We start from the raw sequence: 25,606 nt of genomic DNA, 5'->3' as shown, positions 1-25,606 counted from the left end.
ACGTCGACCGGTGCATGGACAACAGCAGCAGAACGTTGCAGATACATCAATAGACAGGCGGGAACGCGCACGAGCCCAGAACCGCAAAAGCGAGACACCTTCCTCCCCTCCTCCTCCTCCTCGCGCCCGCGCTCAGGCGTTCTTCTTCTCGGCCCCGACGGCCGCTTCCTCGCCCGCCGCGCCCCACCCGAACCACCCGCCGGCCTTCCTCGTGCCAGCCGCCGCACCAGCACCCGCAGCAGGCGGGAACCCGCTCGCCTCGTCGCGCCCAATCTCCTCGAACGAGCTCGACGCGCTCATCCTCGTGCCCGCCGCCGTCCCAGACGCCGACTCCGTCGACGCATCGCTGTCGTCCCTCTCGCTGTCGTCGCTCCCGCCCGCCCCGGCGCCCCCACGACGGCGCGCCCCCTCCTGCTGCGCACGGGCCGTCGTCGCGCCCGCGGCGCCCATCGGGTGCAGGAGCGCGTTGCCGGCCGCGAGCGCCGCGGGCGCGTACGTGCGCAAGAGGCCACCGGCGAGGTGGGCGAGCTGGGCCGCGCCGGCGCCCGAGGCTGACGAGGGGACGGCCGTGCCTGGCTCGGCGAGGACGGGCGGCGCGTGGGCGGCGCCGCCGTTGTCGCGAGGCCGAGCACCGGCGGCGGCGGTGGCGGTGGCGTCGGCGTCGGGGCCGAGGATTGAGCCGAGGACGAGGGCGCGCAGGCGGCGCACGGCGGCGTTGGCGTAGCCGAGGCCGGCGCGGGTCGCAGAGGTGCGGGCGTCGGCGAGCGCGGCGTCGATGTCGTCCTCGTGCGAGGTGAGGAACGGCGACAGGTGGTGGATGTAGATGTAGGTCGAGCCCTGTTGCTCGTCTCGCTGTCAGTGCTGTGCATCGAGTGAGAGCGAGAGAGGGTGCGCACCTGGATCTGGGGGAGGACGAGCCAGAGCATGACGAGCGTCTTGACCTCGTGGTAGAACGGGAACCTGCACCGCGTCTGTCGTCAGTCTCGTCTCGAGACAGAACACACACACACAGAGAGAGAGAGAGAGAGAGGGACGCACCAGCTAACGCTCCACTCTGCCCAGTGCTCCCACGTCCAAACGCACGCCACGACGCACCAGTACATGAGCCAGCGCTCGAGGCGTTCGGCCTGCTCCTGCGGCGTCAGGCCCGAGCTCGCCGCCGGGCGCAGGGCCTTGTACGACGCGTACAGCGGGTACAGGACCGAGGTCGACGTGCTGCGCGGGAGGACGGGGAGGGGAGAAGTGGGGGCGCGCGGTGTCAGTACGAGGGTCTTGGGGCTCGGGTCGCAAGGTGGTGCGCCAGACACAGAGAGCAGAGTGACTGCTCGACCGCCCTCGCCGTGCGCAAGCTCGCCCACTCGCCTCCTCCTGCCTCCCCGCCTCTGGCGCCGAAGCTCCAGGCCGCTCCCCCCTCCCTCGACAGACGAGGACAGAGGACGCACATGACGATCTTGCACAGGTAGTAGAACATGGCGGCAGCAGGCGGGTCCTCGGGCTGGGGTCGTGGGTCTGGAAGATCCGAGGGACGAACGGCTGATGAGAAGTCGCGGAAGGGTCAGGCGGCGTGGCGGGCGGGTTGCGCGGCGGTGGAGCGCGCGTGGGTCGAGTGCGGTGTGCGTGTGTGGGCCGGAGCGGTGGCACAGGCGAGCTGGGCGCGAGTGAGGTGGGGGAAGAGAGGCAAGAGTCGGGCGAAGGTCTGCCGACGACTCGCCCGAGGGCGCGCTCATCTTCGGCGGGCGAACGAGCCTGTCCTCGCTGCTCTCGTGACTGTAGAGAGACCTTCCGAGCCCTCCCGAACCGAGCCAGCGGGCGACCATCTCTCGCTCGAGCAGCTCGAGTCCTCGTTCTCGCGGCGCCGAACGACGAGGGCACGGCACGACAAGTGACAGACAGGGAGGAAGGCAAGAAGGAGGAGGAGCTAGTAGTGGAGGGCTACGAACGAGGCGCAGAAGAGGGGGGACGACTAGGGTCGGCGAAGAAGGGGAAGAGGAGGAAGGGCGTCTAGGACCGGGAGGGGGGGAACCGCGAGGAGAACAATACAGGGACCTGCAAGGGGTGAGGCGAGGCGACGGTGACGGTGGCGACGATGGCGAGAGGAGCACGCGGGAGTGGAGAGAGGTGACGGGCTCAGCACGAGCAGCCGCCCTCGTTGGGCGTCGTGTTGGTCGGCGTCACGCTCACGTCGATCACTGTGCGCGCGGTGCGAGTGCTAGTCAGTGCACCGCCCAGGGTACAAGGAAGAGAGAGAGAGAGAGGCAGAAGGACGCACTTTGGTTGGCCTGCTGCTGCTCGCCGCCCTCGCGGTCCATGCCGGGCAGCGCCTGGGCAATCTTGCGGAACAGCGTCTTGACGTTGTGCCCGGCTTTGGCCGACGTCTCAATGAACATGACGTTGAGCTCCTTGGACTTTTGCTCGGCCTCGTCGGTCGTCACTTGCCTGTTGGGCGGGCGGCGCAGAGGTGGGGTCAGTGCGCGCGCGGCGAGGAGGGAGGAAAAGGGAGAGCAGGGGAACGAACCGCTTGTCGTTGAGGTCCGTCTTGTTGCCGACGAGGACAATGATGACATCGTTGCCGCGCTCAGAGCGCACGTCGTCGACCCACTTGCTCGTGTTCAAGAACGACGCCCGGTCTGTCGGCCGCAGGGGAGACTCTCAATGAGCGAGTGCTCTTCTCGCTCGCGCGACACGTCGACGAGAGAGGAGGAGGAGGAGGGGACGCACTCGTGATGTCGTACACGACGACAGCGACGCTCGAGTCGCGAATGTAGCTCGGGATCAGGCTGCGGAAGCGCTCCTGGCCGGCCGTGTCCCACAGCTGGAGGCGGACGGTGCGGTCCTCGAGATACATCGTCTTGGACAGAAAGTCGATGCCTGTCGGGGTTACGAGGGCGTGCGCGTCAGTCGAGGGGCGGCAAAAGGGGGAGAGGTGGGAGGAGGCGAGGACGAACCGATGGTGGCCTGGTACGTGTTGTCGAACGTGTCGTACCTGCGGGTGGACGGTAGCGCGATCAGTGTGACGCTCGGTTTGCGAGAGGGTACAAGAGCAGGACGCACATGAAGCGGGTGATGAGGGACGTCTTGCCGACGCTCTGCTCGCCGAGGAACACGAGCTTGAACCTGGCGCGAGGGGGAGGGGGCAAGGTCAGTCGCGGGGGTTTCTCGGTACGACCCGACTGAGAGAAGAGAGCGGACGCCACTTTTTGAGGGCTGCGTGGGCAAACTCGGAGGCTTGCGGTGCGGGAGCCTGCGAGCTGGCGGGGGCGGCGGGGGTGATCGCGACGGCGGCGGCGGCGGCCTGAGCCTGGGACTGGGCGGGCTGCTGGGGCGCGGCGTCGGTCGACTGGCGGGTGGACGGAGGAGCGTCGGTGGAAGCACGCGGTGCGGTGTGGTCGTCGGTGGTGGCCGGCGGAGATGCGGCGGCGGGGGGAGGGGCAGCAGCGCCGTCGGTGGAAGAGCGAGGTGGGTCGGCGGCGGGCTCGTTGTCGGCCGAGGTGCGCGGTGCGGTCTCTTCGGTAGACATGGCGGCGAGTCTGGCAAGCAAGGTGGGAAGTAGAGACGAGGAGAGCCTCAAGAGGTGCCCGTCGTCGCCTCCTCGCTCCTCGATCAGAGCGACGACCAGCCTCCTCTCTCTGTCGCGTACAGCCAACAGCCGGCACACTCGACTGCACGCAGCCTACCCATGGCCACCGCACAACCACCCGCCGCCGCAGAGGGCGACCTCACCCTCGGCCAGCTCCTCACCCGCGCCCTCCGCTCCGCCGACCGCATCCTCCAAGCTCCTGCGCCCAACGACCCCAAACTCCAGTCCGACCTTGCAAACACTCTCGCAGACCTCGACCTCTCGAGCAAGCTCATCGACCACCTCGGCGTCCTGTCGCCCAACGACTCGCTCGACGACCTCTCGACCCGCAACCTGCGCTGCCTCGTCGTCCCCGCCCTCCAGGCCCAGCTCGCACTCGCCGTCCGCACTCGCGGCGGCCAAGAGCGCCTCGAGTGGCTCCACCGCGCGCGCGACCACTGGACCCGGTTCCTCGACCTCGTCGACCGCTACGCCGTCCTCGGCGCACCAGGCGCACCAGGCGACGACGACGCCGCCGACGAGCGCCGCAAGGCCCTCCAGGGCCCGCGCATCGGCGACACGGACCCGGCAAGGAGGCGCGCGGGCAAGATCGCCCAGTTCAAGATGGAGCGCGACATCAAGCGCACCCTCGACGAGCTGCGCGCCCGGCGCCGCACCCGCCGCGTTCGTGGGTCCACCGCCCCGACCGCCGCGTCCTCCTCGACGTCCGCCGCCCCGGCCGCCGCCGCCGCCGACGTCGACGACGACTACCCGTCGTCGTCCGACGACGAGGACGACGCGACGGCGTCGGTCGCGCGCCCGCTCCTCCTCAACCTCCTGACGCTGCACGCCCTGCGCGCCCACGCCGACCTCGACTCGATCGCGCACGAGTCGGACCTGCTCGAGCACGGCCTCAAGCTGAGCGAGATCCCGAGCCCGGGCCCGCACGCCGCCGCGAGCGGCGCCAGGACGGACGGGCGCGCGAGCCAGCGCGACGGCGACGGCGACGGCGACGCGGACCGGTGGAGGCTCGACAGCGTGGGCGACAAGGCCGGCGGTGGGCCCATGCTGTCGCCCGGCGGCAAGGTCCTGCGGCCGTTCACGATCCTCCCCTCGTCGTCCAACGGCGGCGCGTCGTCGTCGTCCGGGCAGCTCTCGACGCGCCTCCGGCTCCAGTCCGAGGTCTTCCGCGAGTCGTGGCGGCTCCCGACCATGACGATCGACGAGTACCTCGAGCAGGAGGAGCAGGCTGGACGGGTCCTCCAGGGCGGAGGGGAGCGCACGACGGACGAGGTCGAGCAGGCGAGGAGGGACGAGCGCGCGGACGACGAGGAGGACGACACGAGGGAGGGATACGAGCGCGTCGAGAGGGGGCTGCGCAAGGCGAGGGAGTGGGACGACTACCGGGACGAGCACCGCAAGGGCGAGGGCAACATGTGCGTCCTCCCTCCTCTCTCTCTCTCTTTCTCGACCTCTCTCTCGGCTCTCTCAGGGTTTCTCGTACTGACTCGTCTCGCCCTCTCGCTCGTCGTCCACAGGCACAACCGCGGATAGCTGTCCCTGCCCCCTCTCTGCAACTCGCACCTCGTTTGGCCTTCTCATTCTCTCGAACCGCATCTCGACGGCGAGGAGAGCGAGAGAGTCCGAACGCGACGGGGCAATGACGGAGAGATGAGAGTGCAAGAAGACTACAAAGACGAGGAGAGAGGGCAAAAAGCGAGTCGAGGGACAGGTGCGTGCACGAGGAACAGGGAGGAGCTCGAGTACAACAGGAGGGAGGGGGTCAAGGCGCGCGCGAGGGGGGCAATCACAAACAGGGGTCCTGCATCTCCATCTGCATCGTCTCGGGAGGTCGGCGCCGCAGCTCGTCCCGCCCCTGGGTCTAGCGCGCCATCCTGCGGCCGCCTCGGTCCTCGTCCGCTCTACTCGGCTGCCGCCCGCTTCGGCAGCAGCGGCGCCTGCTCGCCCACCCGGTACTGCCGCTGCTGCTGCTGCTGCTGGTCGTAGTAGTGGTCGATCGGCTCGACGTCGTCGTCGTCGGCGTGCGCGCCGTGGCCGCTCAGGGCCCGAAAGGGCGGCGACACCGGCGGCGACCCGGCCGGGAGCGCATCGCGGTGCAGGCCCGTCCAGTGCGGGAAGCTCGTGATGCCGTTGTACGTGAAGGTGCCGTAGCAGAGGAACGCAAAGCTGTGCAGGGCAAAGGAACAAAGTCAGCTCGGGTCGAGGCGAAGAGGTGGAAAGGGGACAAAAGGGAGCGAGCCGACGCACCCGACGACCTGCAGGACCTTGAACGACTCCCAGCCAAGGAAGAGGCTGACGGCCCAGATGCCGATGACGCGGCACGAGTCGATGGTCGAGCGGGCCGTGGCCGAGACGCTGCGGGAGGAGGAGAGGGTGAGTGACCTGCTGCGGCGCCGTCTCTCCTTCGACGCAGACGAGGAAAGAGGGGACGTACGTGCGGGTGACGGCGAGACCGCAGCTGTACAAGGGCGAGAGGAGAGTAAGCCCCGCGGTCGAGGTGGACGAGGAGGGAGAGGGCGAGGACGAGGACGCACAAGTTGAAGCACGCGATCGAGAACGCGATGACGATGCTCGACGACCACACCTTGGGGTGGTCGATGATCTCGTGCCAGCCCTGCTTGACGTCGAAGTAGGGCCCGGCGCGGGCACCGTAGAAGTACGAGATGGCGAACAGGCCGACCATGGTCGTCAGGAGGCCGAACACGCCCTCGTAGCCCGCCGCGAGCTGCACGACAAGTATGTGTCAGTAGGTGTCGGGCGAGAGAGGGGGAACGCGGGAGCTGGTGCAGAGAGGGAGAGGGGGACGCACGAGAGGCTCGACCGTGTGGTGCTCCATGATGCGCTCCTCGATGACGAATTGCGAGGCGGCTGTAAGGAGAGGGACGATGGTCAGGGTCTCGTCGCAGACGAAGAGAGGCGAGAGGAGGACGCACTGAAGATCTGCGCGACGAGGACGAGCGCGACGCCGACGAGCGGACTGACGCCCGCGTCCTCGCTCGCCGCCTCGGGGCCCTTGTCGTTGCCGATGAGCGACGAGCTGCCGACGACGCCGACGCCGAACATGCACACGACGAGCGCGACCCACTGGGCCCGGGTCAGGTCGCGCTTGAGGAAGACGACCGAGAAGACGCCGACCCAGAGGACGAGCGCGCCGCGCAGCATCTGGTAGATCGACACGGGGACGAAGAAGAGCCCGATGTTCATGCACGTCGTGCCGAGGATGTCGCACACGGCGGGCGTCCAGAACAGGAGCGCCTTGCGCCAGTCGATCCTCTCCGGGGCGGCGCCCGCAGCGGCGGCGACGCCGTCCGGCTTGAGGTGCGCGTCGCCGTGCTCAACGTCGTCGTCGTCGTTGCCGAGGAGCGGCTCGTGCTGCAGCGAGACGCCCGAGTCGTCGTAGTTGGGCTTGGCCGCGAACGCGGCGGCGCGACGGCGCTTGGCGACCATCTTGAACGGGTTCAGGCGCGAGTTGAGGAACGAGAAGGCGATGAGGCAGAACGTCTCGCCGAGGAACATGGTCGCCGTCTGCGGGGCGACAGCCGTCGTCAGTGTGTGAAGAAAAGGGTCACGAGGCGGAAGCGAGGACGCACCTGCCACACGGGCTGTTCGAAGTTGCGTCGCTTCGACGGGTCGAGTGCGTCGCAGTTGGAGACGCACTGCATATCTTGCCACTTGCTCCACAGGCCTGCGCAACGAAAGCTCTGGGTGAGTGAGGGGAGGACCGGGTTGAACGAGAGGCTGCCGCGACGCACTGTTGCTGCACCCACACACGAGCATGCCCATGACGAGGAGCGCGACGATCTGGCGGTTGGGCGCCTTGGGCGGTGTGGCAGACATGTTGGGAGTCGGCGAGTGGGGGCGAAGGAGGGGCCGGCGGGTCGAGGAGAGAAGGTCGGCGAGGGGCTGCCGCGGCGTGGCAGTACTAGCGGCGGATGCGGAGCTCCTTGTCGAGTGTGCTGGACCGTGTAGAGCGACGATGGAGCGCAGTCGAGGGCTTATCGAGGCGGGCGCGAGTGTGGGGGAGGCGAGGGAGGGGGAGCTGGTGGCGGCTGAACGAGTGCTGGGCGGTGGCGTGGGCCGCTAGAGCGTGCTGGTCGAGTGCGCTGAGAGACTCGTCGGTGCGAGCGAGCAGCTGTGCGGTGTGTGTCAAGAGCGAGAGTCTCGCCTCCTCGGCGTCGGACGTCGGACGTCGGCCGCAAGCGAGGGTTGACTCTCTCCGCTCGAGCTGGAGTGCGAGCTGTCTGAGACGGTCGTGTACATTATCTTAGCACTGTACGACCTGCTGCACCTATTTCTCGAGCCCGAGTTCGCCCACCGCCTCGTCGACGTCGACTCCGCGGCCGAGCACCTCTTCTCCGTCCGCTCCTTGCTCGCCTCGTCTCGCTCATGGTTGCTGCTCCCGACGACGATGGCTTTACCTCGGTGACGCACAAGAAGCCTGTGCGTCCGCCGCGCAACCGCAAGGGCAAGAACCGCTTCATCGAGCGCACGCTCGACCAGAAGCTCGAGGCGCGGTACGACGCCCTGCGACGCAGCGGGTACCTCGACAAGTGCCGAGGTGCGTCCTGCGCTCTCTCCTCGGGGCCTCCGCCGAGCCTGACCGGTCCTTGCCCGTGCGCAGAAATGGTCCGCCTCGCGCTCTCGCCGCCGGCGGTGAGTGAGCGCGAGGAGGCGCCCCCTGCGCCCTGTCCACCGCCTACATGCGTCGTCTGCCTCGGTCTCGGCAGCATCAGCGAGTCGAGCAAGGCGCAGGACCAGTACGTGCTCCTCAAGGAGGTCCTCGACGAGCTCAACGACGAGGTGCGTCTCCTTCTCTCCTCGCCGGCCTGCCTCGAACGCGACCCTGATGCGCTTTCGCCGACCTGCAGATCGACGAGACGGTGTTGACCGAGTTCTACGACCCGGTTTTTTCTCCAGAAGATGCCGCTTTCCTTTCGGCTCAAGGTCACGAGGTCCTCCCGTCCGACGTGCGTCCTCTCTCTCTTTCCTCGTCCCCGACACGACCCTGACTTTGTCTCTCGAACAGCACCCTCTAGTTCTCGACCGGCCAACGCTCCTCTATATCCCGCACGGCCCCCGCACGCTCTTCGAGGCGCTCCTGCGCGCCAATTGGACCTCGCCGGCGCAGCTGCAACGCGTCGTCCTTCTCGCCAATCGGCTCGACCTGTACGACGACCCGACCTACTCTGGGTCGCTCAAGAGCAAGTCGCGACGAGAAGACGAGGCGCAGCAGGACGGTGACGAGCTGGGTGAGAGCGCCGAGTACATCGTCCGAGCAGGTGCGCCCCTCCTCTCGCCTGCCTCTCTTCGCAGACTCAGGACCTGACCCACAAATACGACACAGCCGAGCTCTTCCACATCGTGCCCTTTCCGCCGACCAAGGAGCACCTCGAGGCGTTCAACGACCTCGCACTCGAGTGGGCCGTGCCGGCGCGGCTCGAGGGCAAGGACCCGGCCTTCTGGCTCGCCGACGAGTCGGGCGAGTCGACGGAGGACGTCGAGGTTGACGAGACGGCGGCGGCAGTTGAGGCGCTGTCGCTCGGGACGACGACGACGTAGTCACGAGGACGAACTGCTGCAACAGCTCGCTGTCGTTCTCGCGCATCGCGAGCGACCGCCACGTCTCGATGGACCTTGGCGTGTGACGAGAGGGCAGCGAGGAGAGCAGAGCTGAGGGCGGTCCCGTACCAGCGAGGCGGCTGCCCGCACCTTGTCCGACTGCGGGCTTTTCATTGACGGCCGACGGCACGGGTCCGCGAGGCTGGCCGCGGGACGGACAAGGTCCTCGGCAGTGGTGCTCGTCGTTTGCCTGCTAGCGGGGCGAGCGGGTTGAACGAACCGAGGGCTGCGGGACGCGCAGAGAGAGAGAGAGAGAGAATCGCGAGCGAGAGGTTCGAGCGGACGGACGCGAGCCGAACCTGCTCCAGCTTCTCGACGCTCGGCACCGCCTGAGACGACGGCTGGAAATTGAGCAGCGATCTCATCGTTCCAGAAAGGAAGCGCAGCGCAGTGAGCGCAGGTCAAGCCGCCGGTCGGCGCACGGGCACGGGCCGCGAGCCAAGTGGGAAGCTGGCCCGGTTGCGCCCCCAGCTCGGGGCTGCCGAGCTTCGCGCACCGTCCCGGACTGTCGCTGGTCGGCAAGGCAGCGCAAGGTGGACGTGTCGACCCGAGCGAGAGAGAGAGTTGTCGGCGCGAGAGTGGCCGCGAGAGGAAGGCGGCGCGAGCCTCGACCGCAATGTTCGACTCGGCGACGGCCGGTCTGCGCCGATCGCGCTTCCCATCTCGCTCGACTCGTTTGGACCGGCCTTGCCTGCGAGCTTGCGTGGTTCCTCCTCCCTCAACCTCGCTCCTCCTCCCCCGTCTCGTCGTCTCGCCTCTGCACCCTCGGCACCGCCAAGTCGGCGCCCAACCTTTGTTCGCACCAACAGCCCCCGGTCGGGCTCGAACGGGCATCACTCAACCTGGAGACCTCCAGCTCTCGCTCGTTAGCGTTCGCCCCTTGACGCATCCTCCCTCGCTCCTCTCTCGCCACATCGTCTGCGACCAACACTCGTTCGCCTACTTCGCCACCTGAGCACCGCCAGCACCCGCACCGCGCGTCGACCGCTCGCTCCACCGGCCAGCCCGTCGTCGCCGTCGTCCTCCTCCCACCTCCGAGGGTTCGCAAAGTGCGTCCGCCCTCTCGCCCATCGCTCGGCGGGTGTACAGGGCCAGTGCTGTGCCCCAGTGGAGCAGTGACTGACCGCTTCTGTCCCATTGACAGGGCCTCGCCGTCGGTCCTCGATCGTTCCGCCCCTCGCCCCTCATCCAACACCCGCCTTTTGTCCCCGGTCGTCATGGCGCACTACCTCGACTCGCTGTTCGACCTGGGCGCGTACCAGCCCCAGCCTGCACTCGACGTCGACGAGGCGACCGAGTTCCTCACGCCCGCCGACTTTGGCCTCGACGCGACCATCTTCTCCGACCCCGGCCCTGTCCCGACCCGCACGAGGGGGCCAGCTGGCCTCGCCTCCTCGCACAGCAACTACACCCACTTCCCCGACCTCGGCCAGTCGGTCGGCGGCACCGCGACGAGCGGCCTCGGCGTCTCGACCTCGTCGACCGCGTTCGCCCTCCTCGACCCGGACTCGTCGTACGGCGGCAGCGCACCGAGGGCCGCGTCGCCGCACCCGATGCGCACGTTTGCGCGCGACGGGCGCCTCAAGAGCAAGCTCATGGGCGTCGGCCACGACGGCGGCTTCCTCACGTCGCCCCTCATCGTCGCGCCGCCTCGAGTCGACAGCCGCACGGGCAGGGTCGCCGCGCACGAGATCGCCATCGACTCGCCCATCGCGCCGACGGGCATGGCGCCCCAGTCGTCCCTCATGACGCCGGGCAACTCGTACCACGGCTCGGCCGCCGCCGCCGCGTCGACGACGAGCGACATGACGCCGAGCCTGAGCCGCGGCAGCTCATCGGCGTTCATGATCGGCGGCAGCCAGTCGTCGACGACGCTCATGTCCAAGACGAGCAGCCGGTCGGGCGCCGCCGTGCAGCGCGAGGCCGTCTCGTCCGAGCGCACCGGCCTCGGCATGGGCATCATCGGCGTCCCCGACCTGCAGGTCGGCGACGTGTACGGCGACGGCGCCGACGGCGACATCGACGTCGAGATGCTCCCGAGCTTCGGCATGCGGCGCACGTCGACGCACGGGCAGCGCAGCTACCCGACCGCCATGTCGACGTACGCCGACGAGCCGCCGCGGCACGCGAGGTGCGTCACGCACGGCGGCGCGCAGACGCGCTTCGTCGACTACGAGCACGTGCCGCAGTCGCCCGCCGCGTACGCGCAAGCTCCTCCTCCGCCGCCCGCCAACATGCGCCCGACCCGGGCCATGCCGGCGCGCACGCTCAACAAGGCCAAGTCGTGCTCGGCGCTCTCGATCTCGACCCGCCAGCAGTCTCGTCGCGGCTCGAACGCGTACGAGCCTCTCACGCCGACGTCGGCGCACCAGTCGACGTTCCCGCACGACCCGGCGGCGCCGTACGCCCCGGACCTCACCATCTCCCAGATCGGCAACCAGGGCCTCCTCAGCTTTGCCGACCTGTACAACTTTGACGGCGCCGACAACAACCTCAAGCAGGACGGCCTCGACGCCGCCGTCGTCGGCCTGCACGGCATGACGGGCGTCACGGGCCTCCTTCCCGAGCCGTACGGCCCGCCGTCGGCCGCCTCGTCGCCGTCGACGCCCTACCTGTCGGACCCGTCGCCCGACCAGAGCCACCAGTACCAGGGCCTCGACGACGTCACGTCGACGGCCATGCTCGCCGCGTCGTCCGTCGACTCGGCCTTCTCGGCGCACGGCGTCGCGCCGGCGGCAGGCGGTCACCGCGCCGCGTACCTGCCGGCGCACCGCGCGCACTACGTCGGCGAGCACGACCTCGTCGAGGCGCACATGGTCGTGCCGCAGCAGCAGCAGCCTCGCCAGCGCCAGGCGTCGGCGGCGGCGTCGTACGGCCCCGGCTCGCGCAACTTCTCGTACCCGACTCGGTACCCGCCGCCGCAGCAGCAGCAGCCGCAGCCGCAGTTCGACCAGATGCAGTGGGCCGGGTCGTCGCAGGGCCTGTCGCACCTCGTCGCGCCGCCGATGCCGCCCGTTCCCTTGACGCCTCGTCACCGCGAGCACCCGAACCCGAACCACCACCGCGCCCACACGGGCCCGGCGGCGTCGCGCATCGCCGACGCGTCGAGCTGGCTCCCGCCGCCGCCGCCGATGCCGCAGCACATGTTCGTCCAGGACGAGTACGACCGCAAGTTGGCCCAGTTCGACTCGCTGTACGACCCGGCGCAGGGTCACGGTCCCGGCCAGCACCGTCGCGAGGCCACCCAGTCGTCGAAGCGCGGGCGCGACGACGACGAGGACGACTACGACTGCTACGACTCGTTCGAGCCGATCCCGACCTCGCCAGAGCTCGACGCCGCCGGCACGAGGCAGAAGCGCCTGCGGTCGGTCGCCTCGGCGCCGTGCCTCCCGTCTCGTCGCCTGCGACCCGGCCCTCGGCCCAAGGGCAGCAAGTCGCCCGCCGAGCAGCACCAGTCGGTCTTCTCGGCGACGCTCTCGCCGCCGGTCCCGCAAATCCGCCGCGGCACGTCGCCCTTTAGCTCGCCCCTCTTCTCGGACGACGAGGACGGCCGGTTCCCCGACCGCGACGGCAACGGCAACCCGGCGACGGCGGCGACCATCACCTACGTCCCTGGCCCGCCACCTTTGCCCGGCCAGCCTCGCAGCTCGGTCCCGAGGGATGTGATCCAGTCGCTCTACTCGGGCATCGCGGGCCACACGACGACGAGCGGCGAGAAGGTCGGCAAGCGCTACGTGTGCCTCATCGAGGGCTGCGGGCGCGCCTTTCCTCGCAAGAGCGCCATCGAGAGCCACATCCAGACGCACCTCGAGGACAAGCCCTTTGTCTGCCCTCACGACGACTGGTGCGCTCTCGTTCTCTCTCTTTGTCTGTCTGTCTAGCGAGCCGTACTTACACCCTCTCCTCTCGCAGCGGCGCCTCGTTCGTCCGACAGCACGACTTGCGGCGGCACGAGCGCATCCACTCGGACAACAAGCCGTTCCCGTGCGGCTGCGGCAAGGCGTTCGCTCGTGGCGACGCCCTCACTCGGCATCGAGCTCGCGGCATCTGCTCGGGTGCGGCCGGCGGACGCTGAGCGGCGCCGTCGTCGTCGCCACCTTCTCAACCCGTGTCGCCCTCTCGTCGTTCTCGCCCTTTCGCCGTCCCCTTCTCGTTGTTGCCTTCATCACCCGAACCCTTTCCTTCACGTCGTCCTCCTTCCCTCTGTCCACATCTCGTCCGTGCCGTAGCACCCGTCGTCGCCGACGGCTCCCTCGCGCCTTTTCCTCCCTTTCACGCCCCCTCTTTCTGCATCTGCTCCGTCATTCGGACTCTCCCCTCTCCCTCTCTCTCTTTGTGCATGCCCCTCCTGCCGTTCATCGTCCGTATTGTCCTCGAGCGCCCTCGTCATGAGCATTCAGTTCATCCTCGCCGATCTCTCTCTTTCTCTCTCGAGCGTGAGCGTCGTCGTGAGAGCGAGCACTAGAGCGAGAGCGACAGGCATAGGGCAAAGGAAGTTGCGAGATGCAGTGAGAGGCTACGCCTGCTCCTCGACGACCACCGCCTTCTTGCCGCCCTTGTTGCCCTTGCGCTTCGCCTTGCCCTTCTTGGGCGGCGGCGCTGCTGCCTCGGGCTCGACGTCCGCAAGCTCCTCACCCGCCTCGACCTCTCCCGCCAGCTCAGCCTCGGCATCGTCCGCCTCGGCAGCCGGCTCCTCCTCGACGACCTTGGCGCCCTTGCCCTTCCTGCCCTTGGTCGCCGACGCGTGGTCCTCGAGCGCCGTCGACGCCTGGATGCCAAAGATCTTCGAGTGGCCCGTGCCGCCGACGAGCTGGTCGACGAGGCCGACCGTGCCCCGCGTCGTGAGGTACTTGGCCGACGCGCCGCGCACCATGAGCGGCTTGCGGAGGAGGGCGTCGAGCTGGGTGCGCAGGGCGCGAACCTTGGCCGCCGACTGCGAGCGCTTCTTGCGCGAGGGCTGGACAGGGCCGTCGGGGTCGGAGCTGCGAGAGGGGACGCAGGTTAGGTCGGCTCGAGGCGCGAGGAGAGGAAGAGGGAGAGAGAGGGCGACGCACTTGTCGTCGTCAAGGTCGATCTCCATCGCCTCGGCGGCGTCGCGCAGCCACTTGTCGTCGTGAGCGGCCTTGGTGGCGCGGTGGTGCGCAACGTCGATCTCCTTGGCCAGGTCGACGCGCTTCTTGAGCTGGTCGAGGATCGAGAAGTCGGTCGGGAGCGCCGGGAGCTCGGTGTCTGCGAGACGATGAGGCCAGGAAACGGTCAGTACGTGCTGCAGAGACAGAGAGGGGGAGTGGACAGGGCCGACGCACTCTTGCCGAGGCTCGCCATCAACATCCTCTGCACCTTCTTCTCCTCGGGCGCGACGATCTGCAGCGCAAGGCCCTCGGTGCCGGCACGAGCGGTGCGACCCGATCGGTGGACGTAGGTGTCGGCGGCACGAGGGAGCTGGTAGTGGACGACGTGCGAGACGGCCGGGATGTCGAGTCCACGAGCGGCCACGTCAGTCGCGAGAAGGACGGCGTCGGGCGACGACTTGAACCTGCAGGAGGACGTGCGTCAGGGTCGAGAAACGCCGGGGAGAGATGAGAGAGAAGGGACGCACTTGTCGAGCGCCTTGAGGCGTTGACGCTGCTGCATGCCCGAGTGGAGCGGGATGACGTTGACCTTGAGCAGCTCGAGGAGCGGGTGCAGGCGCCGGATGCCGTCGATCGAGGCCAGGAAGACGATCGTACGCGACGGGTACCGCAGGAGGAAGTGGTACAGGTAGATGTCCTGTCGCGCCAGAGCGGGTGGGTCAGGCCTGCGCAGACGAGACGAGCGACGAGAGGAAGAGGCTGGGCGCACCTTCTCGTTCTGGAGGCACTCGACCTTGCACTCGCGCAACGTCTCGACGAGGCCGTTCTCGGGGCTGAGGTCGATGATCTCAGGCTCGGCGTCGCGAAAGTCGAGCGTGTCGAGCAGGTCGTCGAGGCTCGACATGCCGCCGGCCTCGGACTTGGGCACGAAGCGCTTGGGGCCTTTGCGCTTGAGGTTGCGCTGCAGCTCGCGCGACATCGTGGCCGAGAAGACGAAGGTGCGCATGTCGGGGCGAGCGTTGACGAGGCCGAGGTTCGAGCGCGTCGTGACGGCCGAGCTGAAGTCGTTGACGAAGCCCGTGTCGCCCTTGGCGCTGCGGTCAGAGACCGTCGTCAGTACAGTGTACAGTCGTGAGGTGTACGCGGGTCGTGTGACGGAAGAAAGAGAGAAAGGGGCGGTCGACTCACGTTCCTCGGCGGGTCAAGCGGACGATGTTGTCGAGCTCGGCAAAATGCCCGTTCTCGATCATGCGGTCGGCCTCGTCGATGACGAGGAACTTCATGCCCTTGATGTCGCGAACGAGCGAGTCCATCTGCGAGGCGGGAGGAAAGAGGGCGTGAGTGGGGGTCCGAAACAAGGCGAGGGAGGAGAGGGTCGAGGAAAGTCGGACGCACGTCGCCGATCAAGTCCCACAGACGACCTGGCGTCGCGACGATGATGTCGGCGCCCTTTTCGAGCTGCCGCTTCTGCTTCTCAATGCTCATGCCGCCCGTGATGGCGACGACCTGGGCGAGCTTGCCGCGCACGCGCTTGCGAGGGTCCTCGTCGGCGAGTGCGGCGAGCTCGGGCGTGGATGGGAGAAGAGGGAGGGTGCGGACGGCGAGCGACGCGAGCGACGCGCGCACTTGGAGGGCGAGCTCGCGAGTCGGGCAGAGGATGAGGGCCGCGAGGCGGGACGGCTCGGACGCGTCGTCGCCCTCGTCGTCGTCGGACGTGGCCGATGAGGGCGATGCGGCGCGTGGTGGAGGAGGGGCGGAGAGGATATGGGCGAGGATCGGGAGGCCGTAGGCGAGCGTCTTGCCCGAGCCCGTCTGCGCGATGCCGACGAGGTCGCGCTCGGTCGCCCCGGCGGCGACAGCGGCAGCGTCGGCGAGCAGCGCGCGCTCCTGGATCGCGGTCGGCTTGGCGAACTTGAGCTCGGCGAGGGCGCGGTAGAGCGGGTTCGGGAGGGGGAGGTGCGACCAGGCTGGGAGGACCGCTTGGACTGCGCGCGAGGAGAGGCCGCGTGAGCATGCGCGCTCGAGAGAGCCTGATGAGAAGTACCGGGCAGGAGAAGTGAGGGACGCACCGTCAACAGGCTCGACCGGGGCGTCCTCGTGCTGCACCGGCGCCGCCGCTTCTGCCTCGTCTCGCGACCGCTTCTTGCCCTTGGCCTTGGCCTTCTTCTCCTTGCCCTCCTTCTGCTCCGCCGCTGTAGGTGCTGCGTCCTGGCCTGGCGCGACCTCGTCTGCTGCTGCCGCCGCCTCCGCCTCGTCGCCCGGGAAGCTGAGCTCCTCGTCGTCCTGGAACGTGAGCTGCTCGTCGTCGGCGAACGCCGGCGCATCGTCCTCGTCCTCGACGTCGTTGACGTCGACAAAGCCGTCGTCGACATCTTCTGCTCGCCCCTTGCCCTTGCGGCTCTTCTTCGCCGGCGGCGGCTCGTCGGCGTCCTCGCGGACCTGCAGGGGCGGAAGGTGTCAGGTCCTGCTTGAGAGCGCGCTCGAGTAGAGAATCTGCGACGCACCTTGAAGACAGCCCGCCCGTCCTCTACCACGACGTCGACACCGTCAATCTCGTCGACCTCGAGGAGGCCGCCGTCGTCGTCGAAGCCGATCTCGGCGGGGAGGACGAGGCGCTTCCACTGGAGGTCGCGCGTGGCGGTCGGGCGGAACCGCGGTGCGGCCTTGGGCTGCGCCTTGGAGCTGGTCGCGGTCGACGACGACGACGAGGCGGTGCGGGTCGACGAGGTTCCGCCGCGCTTCTTGTTGCGCAGGCGCGCTGCAGCGTGGGCGTTGAGCGGCATGGCGGAGGTGCGCGTGTGCAGCTGTAAGTGGCGCGTGTGCTCTAGCCCGTCGAGTGGGCGAGCGAGTTGAACGGGAGCCGAACCCGACGCTGAGCTCGAGGACGAGGAGGGCTGGACCTCTGCGACCCTCGACACGCTCTGTGAGGCCGTCGAGGCTCAGAAGCACCGTAACACAGTTCCTCAGCTGGCTCGAGCCTGCCAGCAAACACCCAGCTGTGGGTGTTCGCGCGTCCTCCTCGACCCCGCCTTGTTCTCATCTGCGTTCGCGCTTCCTGGCCGCGGTCGCACACGAGAGGTCCAACCTCGCAGCTGTACAGGACCAGAAAGCTTGTCAAGAGCTCCTCTCCAGCCCTTTAGCTCTCGCGTCCGCACCCTGTCTCTCTGCACGGCTCGTGCGCACGAGAGCTGGACTCTCGAACCGATTTCCAGCTTGCGAACGGCACGCAGAGGGACTCATGACCGACGCGAGCTCTCTGCAGGTGACACAGAGTGCGAGTCTCGAGAGAAAAAGGCTTTGCGCGACGAGACGACGAGGGAGAAGGCACGAAAAGAAGCTCGTTGCAGCGCGACGACCTCGACGACACCCTCACGGCTCCTCCGAGCCCAGGTCCCCCTCCTCACCCTGCCACTCGGCCTCGACGAGCCAGAGCCGCCCGACGCACTCGTCCTCGCCCTCGTCGTCAAACTCCCGCCACTCCCTGTCCGCCTCGCTCACGTCGCACTCGTCCGCCTCCCACACCTGCTCGTCGTCGAGCCCCTCGTCGACGCCGTCGTCGGTCGCCTGGTAGCCGTCCTCGAGGTGCGGGTGCGACGCCGGCTCGGCGACGTAGCGCTGCGCGGCGGCCGCCGTGCGCGCGAAGACGAGGCCCGAGAGCGAGTCGTCATCGAGCGTCGGCGTCGGCGAGGGCGAGAGGCGAGGAGAAGGGACGGCATGCGAGGTTGGAGCGAGGAGAGAAGTGCTGCTGTTCGACGAGGCGGTGGGAAGGCGCAAGAGGGGGGAGGAAGGAGAGGTGGCCGTCGAGGAGGAGAAGCTGAGGTCGAAGTTGAGTTCGGCGGAGCGCACGAGGCTCCACGCCTCGTAGTCGCTCGACGCGTCGGCGCCCCAGCCGCCGATCCCTTCCGGCCAGCCGAAGCCACCGGTCGACATCGCCTCGTCCTGGTCCGCCGAGCCCTCGAGCCCGCCGTCGCTGACCTCGCTCGGGTGCGACGCCGCTCTCGGCGCCTCGGTCGACTCGAGCTCGACGCCGCGCCACTCGAGCTCGATGTCGAACAGTCGGCAGTAGACGCGCGTGTCGAGGATGCTGCACGGCGGGTGAGCGACCTCGCCGACGTGGAGGAACTTGAGCTGAGGCAGGCCGGCAATGGCGTCGACGACGGGGCTGTCGCTGGCCGACGAGCTCCAGCAGTCATGCCATACGACGTTTGGAAGCTCGAGGCGCTCGAGGTTGGGCGCCGACTGGCAGAGCGCGGCGAAGGACACGTCGTGCATGACGACGCTGTCGAGGACGACGATGCGCAGGCTGTTGAAGCGGCGAGGAACGTCGAACAGGTAGTCCCAGGGGCAGGCGTCCCACCGGTCGAGCGTGTTGCGCTGTACTTGACTGAGTTGCGGCCGCAGGATGAACGACTCGAGTGCGGGAGGGAGGATCGTGCGCATGTCCAGGTGGAACGCGCCGGGCCTCAACGTGAGGTGCCGAACGCTGTTGAGGCACAGCTGGAGGGTGGCCCAGTCGTCGCTGTAACTCTCGAGCTCGAGTTGTCCGACAGGCAGGTGCACGACGTCGGGGTAGAACGACAACGGCCCGTAAAAGCCTCGCAGGGCGAGCGACTCGAGCCTTGCGAAGGGCAGCGCCTCGACGAACGACGTGAATCGATAAAGGTCGTCCTCGTCGTACATTTCGGCGTCGCGCGAGGCGATCGTGAGGTGGCGGAGGCGGGGGAGGGAGGCGAGCGCGGCGAGCCAGCCCGCCGACGGATCGGGCCAGACCGAGACGGCGGTCGTGTTGGGGCACAGGCGCATGAGCGTCACGGCCCAGTTCATGAAGGCGGGCGGGTGGTCGTGGAAGAGCGACAGGGCCTCGACGTTGTCGAACAGGTCGACGAACCCTTCGAGGCGCTTGACCTGGACGCCGAGCGTCGGCTGCTGGATGACGCGGTTCAGGAGCGTGTGGGCGTCCTCGACGGACCTCGTCGCGAGGATGCGGGTCGGGTCGTACAGGAGGCCGCGCCGGGCGGGCTCGAGGAACTGGCGCGACACGAGCGCGAGCGAGCCGAGGGTCGTGATCACGTCTGCGGGTGCGGGCTCAGGGTCAGCATGTTCGGCCCCCTTTCGTGACGTCGAGTCGAAAGTAATGGAGAGGGAGCGAGAGGACTTACCCTGGACGTCGCTGAACAAGACGATGAACGAGCAGACGAGGTCGACGAGCTCCTCGGGCAACTTGGCGAGCCCGTGCGGGCCGAGCGCGTCCATAGTCGGGGCTTGAGGGTCGTGTGCGGCTTGAGGTACGAGCTGTGTGTGTAGCTGGTCAGCGCGGCGAGTCGACGGATGCCGAGATGAGAGGTGGGGAGGGGGAGGAGAAGCTGGCGCACCTGGGTGGCCTGCGAGGTTGGGCCGGCTGGTAGACGGGCGCAGAGCGCCTTGTGACGCGTACTCGAGCAGACCCTGGTGCCTAGAGCGAGGCGAGCGAGGAGGAGAGGGGGAGCAAAGGGCGGGGCGCACGCCGCTCGCGCCGCCCGCGCTTTGGTCGCACAGTTTGCGCTCGATCGAGGGAGAGAGGGAACTGAACGTGTAGCAACAGGGGAGGGGCTGCAAGGGACAAGGGGATGTACAGAACAGAGAGCGCCTCACGACTCGTCCATCGCGTCCGCCGCCGGCGTCCCTCCTCCAGCGACGACCGGCTGCACCGCCGCGCTCATCGACGGCGGGTTGGTCGCCTCCTCCGTGGCCGCCGCCGCCGCGTCCTGCCGCTTCTTGTCGAGCTCGCGCGCCGCTTCGTCGTGCTGGAGCGACTTGGTCTTGCGGTCGGCGACCATGCCGCGCAGCTGCGCCTCGAACCGTTTCTGTACGTCGACGAGTCAGTACGGGGGCGAGGGGAGGGAAGGAGGGTGAAGGAGAAGAGGACGCACCTTGAACAGGACGTTGGTCGCCTTGGCGATCTCGGTCTCCTTCTTCTCGATGGCCTTGTCGAGGCTCGCCATGGCCTCGGCCGCCTCCTTGATCTGGTTGCGCAGCTCGAGCGTCTCGGCGTCGCCCGCCTGCGCCTGCGGCTCGTCGTCGTCGTCGTCGTCGTCCGAGCTGCCGCCGAACAGGCCGTCGCCGTCGTCGTCCGAGTCGGACCCGGCCGCGTCCTTGGTCCCGAGCCCGAGGTCCTTCTCGATCTCCTTGGCGAGGTCGCTGTCGTACCCGCTGCCGCTCCCGGCGTCCTCGCTCTCGTCGTCGTAGTCGTCGCCGCCGCGCTGGCTCTCGCCGTCGTCGCCGAGGAACGGCGCGGGCGAGCTCGCGGCGCCGTCGGGTCGAGGTGTCGGCGCCGCCGACTCGCTGCCCTTCTGGCCCTGGGTCGGGTCGTAGTCCTCGTCGTCGGACGGCACGTCGTAGTCGAGCATCTCTGCGCGGCGCACGAGACGACGTGAGCGAGTGAGGCGTGCGAGATGAGGGAGAGGGCGGTCGAGACGCACCGACTTGAACTTGCTCTGCGCGAGCGTCTCCTTCCAGCAGCTTCTCGACGGCCGCCTCGACTTGCTCGATCGTCTGTGGGAGAAGTGCGCGCCAGTGAGCAGGACTCGGGCGAGAGAGAGGGTGCGACGAGAGGGCAAGGGAGAGCGGGACGCACTCTGCGGTTGATGCGGCGACGGAAGCGGCGCTTGCGGACGTGCTTGAGCGGCGGCGTGATGCCGTGCGGGTAGACAAAGTCCTCGATGTTGAACACCTTGTCGCGCGTCGCCTGCGTCTCGTCCTGGATCTCCTCCTCGACCAGGAGCATCTGCGACACGTCGGCGACCTTGACCGTCTGGCCGCCGACGCCCGTCAGGCGCTGGCTCTCGAGCAGGGCCGGGAGGTCGACGAGCTTGGCGCCGTACAGCTTCTTGCCGAGGTGGAAGACGGCGCGGCGCGAGTCCTTGAACTTGAACCAGGTGTCGGGCGCGAGGTCGCGGCGGTCGACCTGCTCCTTGAGCTTGGGGGCGATCTCGGGCGGCACGCGCAGGATAAAGTGCTCCTCGACGGCGAGGGGCTCGTCCGGGTCCGAGTCGAGCTCGCGGTCCCAGCCGACCGAGTCGACCGGGTTGGGCCCAGGACCTCCTCCGCCCTGGCCGACCCGGAGCCGCAGCCGCCTGCTGCCGTCGCCGCCGCCTCCTCCTCGCCCGGCAAACTCGTCGTCCGAGTCGCCCGTCGTGACGCGGCTCTTGCGCGCGCGGCGTGGGCGGCTGGCGGCGATGGTGAGGCCGTCCATGGCGGTGAGGCGGCAGGGAGGCGGGGGAGCTGGCGAGCGCGGCCGGGAGGAGGTTGCGGCTGCCAGGCGGGTACAGAGCTGTGCTTGGCGAGCCGGGCGAGCTGGCGAGCGTGTCGAGCCGAGGTGAGGGAGAGAAGAGCGACCTGGCGAGGAACCTCATCTCCTGGCTCTGTCGTTGCTCGCCAACCCTCTCTGCGGGCTTGAGCGCACTGCTGCGCACGCGCACAACTCGAATGAAGGTCCTGCTGGACCACCTGTCGAGGCGCAGGCGGTGCCGGCGTCCCGCTCTCGCGACCGCCCCTCTCGAAGGAATCAGCACGGCAACGCCGCGCACGGCCACCAGAGCTGTCGCCGACTCGGTCCGTCAGATTGTGGTACTGCTCGCCGGAACTTTCGCGCAACCACTCGCCGCAAGACGAGAGCGGGGGCGTGAGGACGCCTTGTCCCGATTTCCTCGAGGAACCGCTTCCTCTGCTTGAGCGGCTGCTCGACTTTGGCTCGCGCCGGGTAGCGCGCGTGCACGCAGTCGTACTCTGCGCGTGCCGCACGACCCGGCGGCGGCCCTGCTGCTGCGTGCGCTGCCTGGTCCACGCTTCTCTCGCAGCTCGCCTTCGCTCAGCGTGCTCGCGACGGCCCCTCCCGGGCTAGCGGGACACTGCTGCATCGCCCGTCTCTACGTCCGTGCGGCTACGGTCGGCGGCGGTCTCGGGGCGAGGGCGGCTCGTTTGCGGGACTGCCTCGAAGGCTAAAGCCTCTCGCTCGCTGGGGGAGGCAGAGGCATCTTGCCGCGTCTTCCCGCGCTTTCTCAGTCTTCAGAGCTCCTGTACAGCTCCTGCAGCTACAGACGCTCGAAGCCCTCGCCCCAGGAGGGGCACGCAGCGACGCGGGCGAGTCGCCGACGGGTTCGAGCCCCTCGAGTCGAGCTCCACAAGCCTGGACCGGAAGCGTTCGGGCTGCGCAGTTGAGGCCGCCGCACGCGGTCCTGCTTTGACGGTCTGATGCCGAGCGCCGCCTGTGCGAGAGCGCGGCAGTGAGCAAAGAGACGAAGCGCACGAGCCGCCCTGTGTCTCTCGGACGTCGCTCGCGCGCTTCCGTCGCTGCTTCCCACGTTGGTACTGAGACCGTCGGAGAGCAAAGCCTGCCGAGACTGGCAACGATCAGGGCGACAGAGCGTAGCCGCCTCGTGCGACGTGCACGTGCATGCGCATCTCGCGGCCGTCTCAGCGGACCTCGGGCTCTCTGTGTCGCTGCACGGCCGCCGTGCTTTTGTTCTCGCGGTCGCACTCGCGAGCAAGTGAGAGCCAGTCCGCAGCGCGAGCGCGTCAGGCGGGTTCGCACGGTTCTGTTCCAGCTCCCCGCACTTGACGCCAGCTCGTGGACCGATAACGAGCGCGTGTCCGTCGACCTCGCTCTCTCGCACGCCAACCGCCCCGCGACCACCTGCAGGCTTGCCGCGCCGCCGCAGCCATGCCCCGCCCACCGCTGGCGTCCTCGCCGTCCGAGCCCTCGCCGCGACCTGTCCTCGGCACCTCTGCCTCGTCCTCGGTCATCCGGTCCTCGGTTGCCGACGCGCCAACTCGCTCGCCAGCACCTGCAGTCGCCCTCGAGCCGGCCAAGGGCGGTCGACCGAGCCTCCCGAACGGCGGTGCGGCGTCCTCACCCGCCATCGCGACGATGAGCGGCTCGCCTTCGTCGTCCTCGGTCGGCGACCGTCTCGGCAACGGCGACCGCTCCACGACGACCGCCAGCGACAGCGCGACGACCTCCAGCACGCCCGGCAAGAGCTCGGATGGGTTCCCGACACTCGGCGAGGTCGACCTCGCGCTGCAGGACGCGGTGCCGGCCGAGAGCGGCACGGCGGGCTCTCGCTCCACGGAGCCGCCCAGCGCACAGCCGGTCGTCGTTCGAGACAGACTTGCGCCCAATGTGCTCGGCATGGTGCTCGAGGCGCAGGACGGCGCCCAAGGAGGCGCACCACCGTCGCACGCGTGGTCGCCGCCGCCGCCGCCGGGTTCCGCTCTCGGCATGATCATGGGCGGGCTGCCGCTCGCGCTGCAGCTCAGCAACGGCCCGTTCGACCCGACTGCGAGGAGGACGGGGATCTGCAAGTTCTTCAACGCGTCCAAGGTGCGCCCCGCCTTCCTCCCTCTCGCGAGCCTTCTCGGGGAGCCGGGTGCAGGAGCCTGACCCTCTTTCACCGACTCGCAGGGCTTCGGTTTCATCCTCGACCACAACGCGCACGAGCTGGGTAACGACGAGGGTGCGCTCGCCGTCGCCGGCCACTTTCCCTTGCGCAGAAACGGACTGACCCCGTCGCTCGCGCAGTGTTTGTGCACTATACGGTCATCGCGGCGGTCTCGAGCGGCACCAGAGGCTTCAAGTCTCTTCTCGAGGTGCGTGGCCAACCTTTCGTCGACCGTCGGGCCGTCACTGACCGGTTCCGTTCCTTCTCGCGCAGGGAGAAGCTGTGCGTCGACTTGGTCCTCTCGTCTATGCCGAAATGAGCTGACCTTCTGCGCCACACAGGTCGAGTACTCTATCGTACAAGGCCCGAAAGGCTGGCAGGCGCACAACGTCACGGGCCCGAACGGTGCGTCCACTTTCCGCTCGCCTTCCGAGTCGTCAACGTCACGAACTGACTCTGCGCCGCCGCAGGTGCTCCCTGTATCGGCACGCCGCCCAGCGGCATCCCCAAGCCCTCTTTGGTGCCGAGTTCGGGCAGCCCGCAGTCGAAAAGCGGCATGCGCCGACCGTCGGTCGCCTCGAGCGCGTTCGCCTCGCCCATGCGCAGCACTCGCCCCGACAACCTGTACGGCTCGAGCCTCGCCGATGACAGCTCTCGCAGTGAGTCTTGTCTCTCCCTCTTCACGGAGGAGGTGATAGCCCCAGTCGACTGACCTCGAGCGAGTCAACAGCTTCGCTCGGCTCGCCGACCTCTCGTCCGCTCCGCCTTCACATGGGTGGCCAAGGTCCGCCCTACTCGAACGGCGGCCTGCCGCCGTCGCCGCACCTGTTTCAGCCCGTCATCATGGACCCGTACGGCTCGCCGATGCAGCACCACCCGCCGCCGCTCCCCTTCCACCTCCCGCCCTTCCAGCACGACGGCGAGCAGTCGCCTCACGGCGCGCCCTACTACGGCTCGCCCGACGCCGGCGCCCTCGTGCACTCGCCGATGGCGCCAGGGTTCGGCTCGCCGTACAGTCCGATGCATCCGCTCGGACCGCCGCCGCCTGGCATGGACGCCTACCCGATCTCGTCGTCCGCCTCTCAAGGGCCGCCCCTCTCGCCGCTCCACGCCTACCCGAGCCCGACATCGCCCTTCTTCCTCAACGGCTACCCGATCTCGAACTCGCCCACGTCGCCCCAGTACCCGCCGCCGCACCTCTTCTCGGGCCCGAGCCCGTACCCGGCTTACCCGGCCTTCCTGCCGGGCATGCCCGGCCCACCGCCGCCGTCGATGTACTTCGACCCGTCGAGTGGCCCGCCGTCATCGCCGCCGGGCTTGATCCAGCAGGCATACCCGATCTCGTCGGCCGGCGAGAGCGGCGGACCTGGCGGCGGCCCGCCCGCCCAGCCGTCGTCGGTCAAGGTCGTCGACACGCCGAGCGGCATGGCCATCGGCTGGGCCGAGGACGACTCGTCGCCCGTTGACGCTGGCGACGGCGGTGCGCCTGCGCTCGAGGCGGCGGCGCCAAGGACGGCCACGAAGCAGCCGGCGCCGTTGCCCGGCGCCGAGCGCCCGGCCTCGGCCTCGTCCTAGCACGACCCGCCTTTCGCGACGTTCTCTCGATGCTCCTCTCTCCAGGTTGTACAGCTTCAGGCGGCTGGCGAGCTCGTCGTGCTCCTCGCGCCCCCTTCTTCTCGTCGTACGCCGCTTTTCCCCTGTTCCTTCCCTGTCCCACCACCGTACCCCTTCCCTCCTGTACTCGTCTCGAGCAATGACAAGCCCGGTTTCGCGGATCGTGCGCGACGAGGAGAGGCTGCGAGAGGCGCGTGCACAGTCGAGCGACCTTCTCAAACTGCAGCGAGTCGGGCCAGCCGCTCTCTTCTCGCTTTCCGCCTCTCGCTAGCGTGCTCAGCTCCTTCTGCTCAAGAGTGGCCGCAAGC

At 68.6% G+C, this 25,606-nt stretch overlaps 9 protein-coding genes across 9 annotated transcripts; 3 read left to right on the top strand and 6 right to left on the bottom strand.

The window, feature by feature from the left end:
• Positions 1-132: 132 nt before the first annotated feature.
• Positions 133-1,495, bottom strand: RHOBADRAFT_52798 (uncharacterized protein; the record flags this gene model as incomplete). Its single annotated transcript, XM_018416510.1, has 4 exons — positions 1,443-1,495; positions 1,039-1,215; positions 897-960; positions 133-837 (listed from the first exon to the last, which is right to left on the bottom strand). Exons 1-4 carry the CDS (start codon positions 1,469-1,471, stop codon positions 133-135), a joined length of 975 nt encoding a protein of 324 aa, XP_018271819.1. The 5' UTR covers positions 1,472-1,495.
• Positions 1,496-2,213: 718 nt separating this feature from the next.
• Positions 2,214-3,116, bottom strand: RHOBADRAFT_13982 (uncharacterized protein; the record flags this gene model as incomplete). Its single annotated transcript, XM_018412171.1, has 5 exons — positions 2,214-2,436; positions 2,516-2,627; positions 2,719-2,868; positions 2,946-2,983; positions 3,052-3,116. Coding segments are annotated over 5 exons (588 nt in total), but the record flags the coding sequence as incomplete, so codon positions are not given.
• A 560-nt stretch (positions 3,117-3,676) lies between these two features.
• On the top strand, positions 3,677-5,110 carry RHOBADRAFT_43192 (uncharacterized protein; the record flags this gene model as incomplete). The annotated part of the gene is made up of 2 exons (XM_018414186.1): positions 3,677-4,992; positions 5,095-5,110. The coding sequence occupies 2 exons, from the start codon at positions 3,677-3,679 to the stop codon at positions 5,108-5,110; spliced, it is 1,332 nt and encodes a 443-aa protein (XP_018271817.1).
• Positions 5,111-5,212: 102 nt separating this feature from the next.
• On the bottom strand, positions 5,213-7,360 carry RHOBADRAFT_25959 (uncharacterized protein; the record flags this gene model as incomplete). Its single annotated transcript, XM_018412723.1, has 8 exons — positions 5,213-5,743; positions 5,825-5,936; positions 6,016-6,031; positions 6,108-6,302; positions 6,387-6,445; positions 6,511-7,102; positions 7,168-7,262; positions 7,330-7,360. 8 exons carry the CDS (start codon positions 7,358-7,360, stop codon positions 5,479-5,481), a joined length of 1,365 nt encoding a protein of 454 aa, XP_018271816.1. The 3' UTR covers positions 5,213-5,478.
• Positions 7,361-12,933: 5,573 nt separating this feature from the next.
• Positions 12,934-13,271, top strand: RHOBADRAFT_14078 (uncharacterized protein; the record flags this gene model as incomplete). Its single annotated transcript, XM_018412179.1, has 2 exons — positions 12,934-13,040; positions 13,109-13,271. Coding segments are annotated over 2 exons (270 nt in total), but the record flags the coding sequence as incomplete, so codon positions are not given.
• Positions 13,272-13,677: 406 nt separating this feature from the next.
• Positions 13,678-17,051, bottom strand: RHOBADRAFT_52793 (uncharacterized protein; the record flags this gene model as incomplete). The annotated part of the gene is made up of 9 exons (XM_018416509.1): positions 13,678-14,178; positions 14,251-14,425; positions 14,503-14,732; positions 14,796-14,965; positions 15,038-15,362; positions 15,457-15,581; positions 15,664-16,253; positions 16,338-16,707; positions 16,773-17,051. The coding sequence occupies 9 exons, from the start codon at positions 17,049-17,051 to the stop codon at positions 13,713-13,715; spliced, it is 2,730 nt and encodes a 909-aa protein (XP_018271814.1). The 3' UTR covers positions 13,678-13,712.
• A 586-nt stretch (positions 17,052-17,637) lies between these two features.
• On the bottom strand, positions 17,638-19,521 carry RHOBADRAFT_43188 (uncharacterized protein; the record flags this gene model as incomplete). The annotated part of the gene is made up of 2 exons (XM_018414185.1): positions 17,638-19,340; positions 19,428-19,521. 2 exons carry the CDS (start codon positions 19,519-19,521, stop codon positions 17,638-17,640), a joined length of 1,797 nt encoding a protein of 598 aa, XP_018271813.1.
• A 374-nt stretch (positions 19,522-19,895) lies between these two features.
• Positions 19,896-21,499, bottom strand: RHOBADRAFT_52792 (uncharacterized protein; the record flags this gene model as incomplete). Its single annotated transcript, XM_018416508.1, has 4 exons — positions 19,896-20,111; positions 20,178-20,656; positions 20,727-20,799; positions 20,882-21,499. 4 exons carry the CDS (start codon positions 21,497-21,499, stop codon positions 19,896-19,898), a joined length of 1,386 nt encoding a protein of 461 aa, XP_018271812.1.
• Positions 21,500-22,966: 1,467 nt separating this feature from the next.
• Positions 22,967-25,259, top strand: RHOBADRAFT_52791 (uncharacterized protein; the record flags this gene model as incomplete). The annotated part of the gene is made up of 7 exons (XM_018416507.1): positions 22,967-23,626; positions 23,708-23,759; positions 23,825-23,892; positions 23,958-23,966; positions 24,026-24,089; positions 24,155-24,343; positions 24,415-25,259. The coding sequence occupies 7 exons, from the start codon at positions 22,967-22,969 to the stop codon at positions 25,257-25,259; spliced, it is 1,887 nt and encodes a 628-aa protein (XP_018271811.1).
• Between the last annotated feature and the right edge of the window lie 347 nt (positions 25,260-25,606).

The sequence above is a fragment of the Rhodotorula graminis genome (assembly GCF_001329695.1).
Source record: "Rhodotorula graminis WP1 unplaced genomic scaffold RHOBAscaffold_5, whole genome shotgun sequence".
NCBI classification, from domain to species: domain Eukaryota; kingdom Fungi; phylum Basidiomycota; class Microbotryomycetes; order Sporidiobolales; family Sporidiobolaceae; genus Rhodotorula; species Rhodotorula graminis.
Note: the sequence above shows the minus strand (reverse complement) of the source record. Positions and strands in the feature narration are given on the sequence as shown.